At 38.5% G+C, this 11,364-nt stretch overlaps 1 protein-coding gene across 1 annotated transcript; it reads left to right on the plus strand.

The window, feature by feature from the left end:
* The first annotated feature begins 1,671 nt into the window (after window positions 1-1,671).
* Window positions 1,672-11,139, plus strand: alas2 (aminolevulinate, delta-, synthase 2). Its single transcript, XM_073469688.1, has 10 exons — window positions 1,672-1,857; window positions 3,066-3,417; window positions 4,114-4,209; window positions 5,147-5,369; window positions 5,968-6,152; window positions 6,313-6,492; window positions 7,599-7,763; window positions 9,329-9,597; window positions 10,143-10,305; window positions 10,657-11,139. Exons 2-10 carry the CDS (start codon window positions 3,087-3,089, stop codon window positions 10,818-10,820), a joined length of 1,776 nt encoding a protein of 591 aa, XP_073325789.1. The 5' UTR covers window positions 1,672-1,857; window positions 3,066-3,086; the 3' UTR covers window positions 10,821-11,139.
* The last annotated feature ends 225 nt before the right edge of the window (window positions 11,140-11,364 follow it).

Below are 11,364 nucleotides of genomic sequence, written 5' to 3' on the forward strand. Positions count from 1 at the left end.
TGGCTGACACAGACAGACAGACAGACAGACAGAGAGTTTCTACAGAGGGCAGGCTGAACAAAGAAAAGAAGAACAGCAGCTGACAGGCTGTATTTATCTCCTGAGAAATTATTAGAAGACTTACACTGTAATAATATCTAATTTATTTTCCCAAATGGATTTTAAAGTGAGTCCCTGTCCTTCTGTAAGGTTCTATGCTGTGACATTCATTTATCTGTGGCATTTATAATGAGGTATGGCTATTACCATTATTCCTAAAGGGGCTTTTAGTCTATATGTGACATAATGTTCCACAAATGTTCCTCAAAGACGTTTTTTTTTCATGATGAGCTGATTATATTTATGATATAGACATTTATGACATCTTTTTCACTATTACTGGCATATTCCTATAATATTCCTACAGAGACTTTCATGGGGACTCACCAGGGACTACATTATTGTGCCTATTATTATTTTCCTGTAATGTGTCTAGAAAATGATAATAAAGTATTTCTAATTTCTCATAAGGCCGGTAACACTTTACCCAACCTATAAGCAGTACATAAACCTTTAAAGGACAAGTTTATTCAGAAATGAAAATTAATTCTTAATCTACTCAGCCTCAAGTTAATGGAAAGTCAGGAGTTTCATAGTCCACAAAACATTTCTGGAGCGTCAGAGTAAAACAGTGTTCCAGTATTCTCCTAAGCAAATGAAGTAGATGGGGACTTCTTTTCAAATGTTAAAAAGGCAACCAAATAAAAATTTAAAATGGCTTCACACAGCTCATCCGGTGAATTCCAGTTCTCTTGAAGCCCAAATTGAATTAAAAGGACATTATTTAACCCTTTAAAAAGCTGAAATCTTCACTGTAGCTGTTGAGCTAAAAGCGTTAGCACACAGCCCGTCTGAGGTGAGCAAGCCCCCATCTACTTCAGTTGTTTAGGAGAATGCTGCAACGCTGTTTTGCTGTGAAGCTCCAGAAATGTTTTGTGGACTATAAAAATTCACCTGACTTTCCATCAACATGCGGATTTACTGAATTTTCATTTTTGGATTAACTTATCCTTTAATAAATAAAATAAAATAATACAATAAACACACTATACTGTATAGTTGTAGCCAGGTGTAAGGAGGTTTTTTCGGTGGTTATTAATAATGTAAGCAATTCTGACTTTACAGGATCCATACATAGTTTATAAACAGTAAATAAATGAATGGTCTGACAGTATTACACAGGTCTTTATCATATATAATAATGATAAAATATCATGAATAAGAATATAATAATGACACACACGCACAGAGTTTTATTAAGTGTTTATACACATGTACACATCATCCACAAGCAGGTTATAACTGTTTATAAATGTGTTCATAACTCAGGAGGACGTGTTGAGCTTCAAGTTTCATTCCTGATTGATGATGTAAAAATAATTATAACATTTTACTACATATACTTTAATACACTTTAATATATGTAGAATATTACAAATATTCCTCACAGTATCCTTGCTGTGTCTCACAGTATTTGAATCTCCTAGTAACACCAAAAAACTAACAAACAGACTGCGTACATGTACAGTGTGTTTTTGAAAATGCAGCATCGCTGGTTTAACAGCTCAGACATCAAAGTGAAAGTCATTTTACAGAAGTTTAATGCAGCCTTATCAGCAGCTTTGCACCTCCCACACACACACACACACACACACACACACACACTTCGCTGGGTGGCCCCCAAAGCTGAGGGCCGTAGGGGGGTGGGAGCTGAGCTGATTGCATAATGCTCTTCGGCATCTGACCGATAACTGTTGACACTTTGTGACAATCTGTCTATTTGCTGTTTTGAAGTTCGTCCTCAGTGCAGGTCAACAGGTGAGCTTCCTGTTTGGTGTTGTTGTTTCATCATTACTTTACATTATTATAAATATTTCAATGTGTTTTTTACTTGGTATTAGAAGTAGTGGTGCTAATCATACGATCACTGTGAAGAGTATTTTTAATAGTAGTGTTATTGTTATAAACATCTCTATTCACTGCTGTATAACAATATCTAAAGTAGTATGCTATGTAATAATAAATATGGCATGAAGTGTTTTATTTATGGATGCGTTATTCATTTATTTAGTGGAGAATACACATTTGTTTTACGTTTATTCATGAACAGAATTTGATCCATGAACAACATGAACATTTGTTGATGAGCAGAAACACCAGCCAGATTTTACAGCCTATAGATGACTAAGGATATGTGGCTTTTTTGGCTTGTGATTAATAGTTAAATGTATTCAATAACAACAAAAGCTTTCCTAAGATAAAGTAAACTTTTGACCTACTTGTGGTGTTTAAAGACACTGGTGTTTGAGAGGCTGATGTAAGATTACATCTGACCACAAGGAAAAGCCACAGATCCTAAGAATTGCCTTATCTGCTGACCGCAGGAGATTGTGGGGGAAGTGATACAGCCGGCCTCCATATGTAAACTAAGCTATACATACTGGTGCTCATCATCTTATTAAAATGTAGATTTATTAATGTTTGGGTGGGTTATTCACTGGCAGAGTATTACATCCAACATTTATTTTATTTCCTCAGAGTCCGAGAAAACCTTTTACAGCAGGAAAATAATTAATCGAAAGACTCAAAACAAAATGAGATGCATCCCTGCTGTGTTTCATGGAAAATTTTTTGATAGGTATTCTGCAGTAATCAGCTGATGACGTCTGTCAGGGCAGCACTCGAGCGCCTGCAGGGTGAAGATAAACAGCAGCAACCTGCCGCACCCTGGAGGAGGCACCGACTGCTCTCCACAGCTAAACTGAACCACTACATACGTTTCTAGCCCCTGTGAATATGTTGAAACTAGGATGGGCTTTTCAAGTTCAGTCATTCCCCAGTCATTCTCAATTTACACTTTGGTCACCTGACTGTAAGGGGTGATATTTTAGATTTTTTGTGCAGGTTTTTTAGAAAAGTAAAAAATTATTTTACACATCCTGACTGGAATAAAATCCACACTCTTTACAGAAGTATGGCATGTTTCATAGAATGAAATTAATTCTCCATCTTCTATCTTATCTCAGACTAAGAACAGCTGCAGTACAATGGCTGCCTTCCTTCATCACTGCCCCTTCCTGAAGGCTGCCCCAAAGCCAGCTTTGAGGAGAACAGGGGCCACCTTGATGTCTCTGGCTGATCGCTGCCCCATCATCGCTCGACAGATCAGTGTGAGCGGCCCAGCCTCTCTGGACGCCAAGCTGGGCATCTCATCAGTCACACCGAAGACTAACCGTCTTCCCACTGTGGATCAAAGGAGACTTTTTGCTCAATCGGCGGCTCAGGTGGCTGAGTCTGTGTCGAAGGGCTGCCCTTTTGTCAGCTCTCAGATCGGGATGGTGCGAGCCAGCCCTGAAGTGCAGGAGGACGTCAAAGAGGGTAGGAGGAAGGATGCAGCTGTAGAGATGCTGCAGTGACAACAAAGTCACTTTAAGGGGAAACAAACATTTTTCATATCACAAGTTTTCTGATATTTTATGTTTAAACATGCAAAACAGGCAGTATCTTATTAAAAATGCACTAAACTGCATACATTTCCAAAACAGAAATCTGAACTCTGGATAAAGCCAGGTTCAAAATCCTTGCTTCATTTTTTTTGACACATCAGAATCAAAGGATTTTACAGAGGAATGTTTGGATATCTCTTTTGATCACTCCATGAATCAGAAAATACTGTTGGAATAAAATCTTATATAAATCAAGACTCTGAATTATATATGAAAAAAACCCTTTGCTAAGGAAAGTTTGGTGTATTTACTGAAGTTGAGATTTCTGGCTCATGAGTATGAGAAAAAAAAATCAGAAAACAGCCTTTAAAGATAGGTGGTGTGAGGATTGCATACTCAGAAATCTGAGAAAAAAAACACCTGAAGGCATACTTTTTAAAGTTTTCTCTCCACCACTCTGAAGAAAAACATGTCATGGAAGAAAAACAGCTGAAAATCTCAAATCTCAAAAAGACCAGTGCATGAAAAGCAATGTTTTCACCTGTAGTGAAGTCAATTTACCAAACATCAAAGGGAAGACAGAAATAGGAACAGCTCACACTGACAGACCCGCTCTCCTCTCTCACAGGTTTGATGACTTCTCTGCTGAAGGGTTTCAAGAATTCAATCCTCCCGACATCAGCTCAGACCGACACCGTCACCCACCTCCTCAAAGACAACATGGGTATGTTTTACAGTTAAAATGAGCTGGAGGCCACTAATGTTACTATTAATTTAATATGATGCAGTCAGTGGTGGAATGAAACTATGTACATTTACTGAAACACTGGTCATAAATACAAATACAAGGACTTTATACTTCTACTCCACTACATTTCAGATCTGTTGTCATGGGTACAGACTAGTATATTATTAAAATTGTAATTATTTTTGTAATCCCCCTTATTATTGAATATACCTGTAATCTGATTGCAATTTTTTATCTGTAATTTTACCAGAATACAGTTTTCTTCTTTTTATATCCCAATAACATAATCCTGTTACATGTATGCTGTTACTCCCCAAGTCTGGAATTAATGTACTTTTTGCTCCACTTCATTTGTTGGACAGCTTAAATTGGAGTTTCTTTACAAATTTTTGAACACAAAACGCATGATCAATTTTTAAAATATGTTCTAAATCTTCCATGACATGTTTTTCTTCAGAGTGGTGGAGAGAAAACTTTAAAAAGTATGCCTTCAGGTGTTTTTTTTCTCAGATTTCTGAGTATGCAATCCTCGTTGGAATAAAATCTTATATAAATCAAGACTCTGAATTATATATGAAAAAAACCCAACACAACAGTATGTAGCAATTAGTCGAGTAATCGATTCGAAATTGACATCAAATTAATTGGCAACTACTTTAATAATGAAGTAATTTTCATGTGAAACTTAAAATACTATAAGCACATTTTCTTGATTATACTTACAGACTTTTCCTTAAGTAGCGTTTTCAATTGTATGACAGTATGTTTTCAGTGTGTCTTTATTATTATTACTATTTTTTATTTATATAAAGGATCTGAATGCTGGATGCTATCTAGTGACTCATGCTTCATTATTAGTTTAATAGCTGTTTATTGAGTGCTGTAAGTGATTTAAAGTCTGTCACTCCTGCAGTTGGGCCCAGCTACGACTATGACCGCTTCTTCATTGAGAAGATTGCTGAGAAGAAGACGGACCACACATACAGAGTCTTCAAGACCGTGAACAGGAGTGCTGAGGTCTTTCCTTTTGCAGAGGATTACTCCGTCTCTGGGCGGGAGGGCTCCCAGGTGTCCGTCTGGTGCAGCAACGACTATCTGGGGATGAGTCGCCACCCACGGGTCCTCGGTGCCATCAGGTAAAATGATAATGTCTGCATGTCTTCTCAATCAAGTTAAGTCTCAGTTCATGTCAAAGAAAATCAAGGGAAATTGTGTTGGAAAACTGCAACTGATTTGCAAGTCTTTCAGGTGTCTGACACTGGATTCTCCTTTCAAAGCTGTCAATGAACTAGTGAATTTTTCCACACAGTGAAGATGAAGTCCTCCTAATGCAGAGGCCTAATTAATTTTTCAAGCTGTACTGTGCTCAAGGACCTGCCTTTCGCTGTCTTATTGATTTTTTTTATCATCCAAGATTATACCAGCTTGTTGTCAGGTCTCAAGTCAACTGTAAAAGAGGCAAATGTCAAGTCAATTAATTCAGTCTGTCAATAAGATCAAGTCCAGTGTCATGTCCTTTTAATTTTTTCTTAACTTGATTCTACAGCTCTGGCAAAAAGCAAACCTGAAGCTGAATCAAGTCATTAGGAATATTTGTATTTTGATGGTAGATGTTCAAGTAAAAGTAAAAGTCTTTTTAGACTGAATTTGAAGGAATATTTGAAATAAAATGATGGGACAATTTTCATGACATGTATACGTGATGCTGTATCATTTTATCCTGGATGATTTTAGTGATGCCCTGAAGAGGCACGGTGCAGGAGCAGGTGGCACCAGGAACATCTCCGGCACCAGTAACTACCATGTGTCTCTGGAGAAGGAGTTGGCCCAGCTACATCAGAAGGACGCAGCTCTCGTCTTCTCCTCCTGCTTCGTGGCAAATGACTCTACCCTCTTCACTTTGGCTAAGATGCTTCCAGGTAAACACTGACCTCTGACCTCTGACCTCTGAGCCACAGGCTGTCTGTCAGTCACATCTCTAGATGCTTTGTAATTTTATCACAGTGTAGAAAAGGTGTTCAGTATCTCAGGGTGGATACTGTTTAGAGGGTTTCATGCTGCGTTCACTGTGGCATACAGGATGCGAGATCTACTCCGATGCAGGGAACCACGCATCAATGATTCAGGGCATCAGGAACAGCGGAGCCAAGCGCTTTATCTTCCGCCACAATGACAGCCGACACCTTGAGGAGCTGCTGCGACGCTCCGACCCCAAGACACCCAAAATAGTGGCGTTTGAGACTGTGCACTCCATGGACGGTGAGTACTAAATGTTCATTAGATTATTTGGATTAATTTATTCAGTTAATCAGATATATGGTGGAAGGTAACCTTTTTGGATAATACACCATATTGACACGGCGGCTATTTTCCTCTGGCCGCCATCACATTCAGGGTGTGAAGCTCAAAGCTCTAATGCTGGAATAATTTTATGCTGCTGTTTCTTGGTAGAAATGTGGATCTGACAGATTGTTATCATTTTACCACTTCCTGAGTGATCAGCAACTGAAAAGGGGATGAATAATGAAAATCTGGAGGGGCATAATTCAAGGTCAAACAACATTTTTGATCACCAATAAGCTAACATTAACATTCAACCACTTTCCAGCTAACATTACTGTTTGAGTATATCCCATGTGTTTCCCTTCAGGATTAAAATGAAAATGTCAAAGATGTGATTTTTTTAGAATTAATTTACACCTTTCATATCATATCGTGTAACACAATGAAACAGTAATGTTAGCTAGGAAGTTTCCTACGTTTCAACAACCTGCAACCTGGAGCACTGCAGTACGATACTTGGGCTTCCCACCCTGAGCATGATGTCAGAGGAAAATGGCCTCCGTGTAAATAGGGTCTATCAATGAGAAGAAATGCCACTAAAAATCTGAAAAAGTTCACGAGTCATCATCAGCATCAAGGTCATGATTAATAGCTTATAAAAAGAAAGCATGATTGGACTATTTAAAATTCTATAATCTATGATTATTCACTGTATAATCTGTCATTCATCACTGTCTCCCACGGGAGGAAGTAGTTTCCCTCCTCAGCTCTATTTCTCAGTGTGATAATACACCGCTGACAGCTCTATAAAGCACAAGCTGAGGCAGACTAAATGGACGACTGTGAACATATCCAGGAGGATTTTTTAAAACACTAACACAAAATGGCTGTTTTGATATAAATGTCCTGTGCTTTGTAGATGTAGGGGAGATTTTATTGCTGTCAAATAGTGAGAATGACTCTCAACATGCAGTCCACATATATAGATCTTACACAGTGATGACATTTACAGCTTGGATGTTCTGCTGTTCACCTATATTACACAGTTCTAATTATAACACCTTATTCTCTGGGGGCTTCAGGTGCCATATGTCCTCTGGAAGAGCTGTGTGATGTATCTCACCGTTATGGAGCTCTGACGTTTGTCGATGAGGTTCACGCTGTGGGCCTGTATGGAGCCCATGGAGCTGGAGTGGGAGAGAGGGACAACGTTATGCACAAGATTGACATTGTTTCTGGGACCTTAGGTGAGTATGTTTTAGAAGAAATCCACGCCTCTCCTTAAAACTTTAAGAAAGATGACTTTACAAGACTAAAAGGGCAAGGCAAACGGCTTCAAACCGTCATAGATTAATTGCCTGTTTTCTTGGCCAGACTCCCTTTAAAATCCACTTGCACTAACTGACACTGTCATATTGCCAACAGGGCAGCAATACCTCCTAACAAGCCCGATACTGCTCCGGTGTTGGTTAAATGAGGGCAGGAGAGGAGTGAGCTCTCATCAGAGGAAGCAGAGGTTTTATCAGCTGGGTGCCGGCTCTACTCCCTCTCTGGTCACACTGATAACACTTCATCAGGGTGACCATGCTGTGTGTAGCTTCATGTCAACTTTCAGGTTTTAGGTAGAAATCCCTGTCAAGAGAGCATCAAGTGTAAACTAATCCTGGATTACATCACTTGACCTTAGAAGTCCTGGCTAGAAGTGTTCACTTAGCGATAAATAAAGAAATAACAAATTAACAGTATATCAACACACAAATTTGATGCATAATGGTGATGTCATAATTGTTTGATGTCATGTAACTATATTAAAGTATAACATTTGAGATTTCAAAATAAAATACCAAGAGTGTAGTTTCTCTATCAACAGCTTAAATCAAAGAAAGTAATTTAAATATATTTTTTAAATGATAATAAAATGTGGTGTCAGAAAAAATAAGTTTTATTAAACAAATAAACATTTACAATAAGTACATCCCTTCATCTCAGAAAACATCTTAATTTCACCTATTTTTCAGACGCTAAGAAGCCAAAATGTTTCATGTCTTATTATTGTGATAGAGAAAGACAGACCAGATTCTTTATTTTAGTAAAAGTTGGAATACCACCATGTAAAAATACATAATCACAACAAATTATTAATTTAACGATTTTATTGGGTTACTACTAGAATAGACTTACATACTTTAATGCTCATAAAGCACATCAGTTTTCTCATACTGTCCAGTGCTGCAGCTCTGTATTCCCCCTCTGTTTGACGTGCACAGTATTAGCTCCTATCCCTTTAAGGCCCCCCCTTCTGAATACCCGTTCTCCTGTGATTGGTCAACTCACACATGCCTGAGCTAGCACCACTCACTGTGTCTCCAGTTGGCTCTGTCTGATTTCAGCTTCCAGTTAGCTTCACCACTACTGTGAATATGGGCATAAATTATGCAAATGTGTGGCATGGTGACATAGTATGATGTCACAAAGTCACAGAATTAAAGGAGAGACTACTGACGAGGTGTTTCAGGAGCAGTGTTGTCGATGGGAGAGAGGAGATCCCATCGGAGTAGACTTAGGGCTATTTCACTTTTGAGACCTTTTCCATGCACAAGAACCAATATAAAACATTGAAGAACAGGAAAAAAACAAAAAGCACAATCGGACTCCATGTCGTCAAATAAATTGACAAAAATCTGTCCTCTGAAATGTAATGGTATAGAAAAAGTAAAGTTCTATAAAGCAGAAATATCCAAGTTAAGTATGTTACTCCTGTAACTTTTCATCACCTCACCTCTGAACCCTCCGTCATCTGTTGCTGTTCCAGGCAAAGCCTTTGGCTGTGTTGGAGGCTACATCGCCAGCAGCGACGCCCTGGTGGACACGGTGCGCTCCTTTGCCGCCGGCTTCATTTTCACCACTGCTCTGCCCCCAATGAACCTGTCTGGAGCCCTGGAGTCCGTCCGGGTGCTGAAGAGCTCCGAGGGGCAGTCGCTCCGCAGAGCCCACCAGAGGAACGTCAAGCACATGAGGCAGCTGCTCATGGACAAGGGCCTGCCTGTGGTCAACTGCCCCAGCCACATCATCCCGATACAGGTAGAAAGACTTAGCAGTGCTGCTGCCTCCACTACTCTTTCTCTCTCCACCTCTTAGAAATAATAGTAAAATAATAAAACTTCACACCTGAGCTTTTCCTACTATGAAAAGTCAAAATGTCTTCATGTGTACAGTACAGCGCAGGATATATGGAGTGTGAAGTTATTAAACACTTTTACAGTGTTTAATAATGATTTCATTTAGAACTTTAACAAAGAAATTAAGTTAATCACACTTGCATTTTAAGTATGCAAACTTTAATCTTTTTATGATACCATTTATTTAGTGATTTTAGTTTAAAATTAAAATATGAATACATGTTTTTTATTGCAACATTTAAATTCTTATCCTATTAATCAATTAGTAATTACCTCTTTTAAAAGCAAAAAATGATTATAACTAAACAGAAAAATTCCAGCAGCATACTTAACACTCAATATACCAAGTTGACCACAGTAATGGGTTTGATTCCTACATGTATGACCTGATTGTGCTGAATAAAAGCTCTGAACAGCTCATATTTCCTTCCATGATCCATTTCCTAGGTGGGCAACGCTGAGCTGAACACCAAGGTGTCTGACATCCTGCTGGAGAGACACAACATCTACGTCCAGGCCATCAACTACCCCACAGTGCCTCGTGGTGAGGAGCTGCTGCGCTTGGCCCCATCTCCTCACCATGACCCAGCAATGATGGACTATTTCGTGGGTGAGTGTTGGGATCCTTCCCGAAATTAGGTCAGAGTTGTTCTACTGATCGTCCAATCAAGTAAAGTGGGGACAGTGGCTAGAACAAGTGTTTTATGTTTGTCCTTAGTGAGTTTCTTTGCTACATAAGCATATGTGAGTCTCTTGGCATTCACATGTCACCACAGTTCATACTGCAGTGCAGTAAAAGACAATGCTCTGCAGACATCTTTAAATTAAAAGCTAACATCGTAGCCTTAGTGTTTGCACGCCAAAATGACCACGGATGACATTTAAAGACTGAGAACTCAAAGAAAAATAAATATTGGCATTTAATTATTCATTCTTATAAATGTCTGTGTTTGATTCACAGATAAACTGGTGGAGGTGTGGCAGGAAGCAGGGCTCCTGCTCAATACCCCGTCAGTGGCCTCCTGCACCTTCTGTGACCGTCCGCTGCACTTTGACCTTATGAGTGAATGGGAGAAATCCTATTTCGGCAACATGGAACCGCAATACATTACTGTGTCTGCATAATACCAAAGTACATGTAGGGCCTACACATACAGTATATGTATACATTTAATGCTATATTAAACATCCTTTTAAATGATTAAAGTCCAACTTCATGTGCACTGAGAATGTTTAAACATTATTTAATGTCAGTGTTTCAGACTAAACTCCAGTATTTATTTCTGTTTTCCTGCATTTATGCTTATTTAATTGTGTTTGCTCTCATTGCTATGATTAAATAAAGTTGTGCATCCTCAATCTAAAAGCATAAAACCTGCACACTGGGCACTTTCTTAAATCTTATATCTAGGTGTGATGGTTTGAATTAAACAGTGCTATTTAATTTAATGTTTCGTGATTTCCTTCATGCCATATAATCATTATGACCATCATGTTTAGTGTCTATTTCCAAAATAATTCAATTATTATTTTGTTACTAAATGTTAATTGGTTCATGAAATAAGGGATAATAAATAATCAATAAATTTGCAGTGTTAAAAACCTCTATTGTTCACGTATCCCTCTCATACATAATATACTGTTTTGCTGAAATTATGAAGATATGAAT

This window comes from Pagrus major, chromosome 7, assembly GCF_040436345.1.
Source record: "Pagrus major chromosome 7, Pma_NU_1.0".
NCBI classification, from domain to species: Eukaryota; Metazoa; Chordata; class Actinopteri; order Spariformes; family Sparidae; genus Pagrus; species Pagrus major.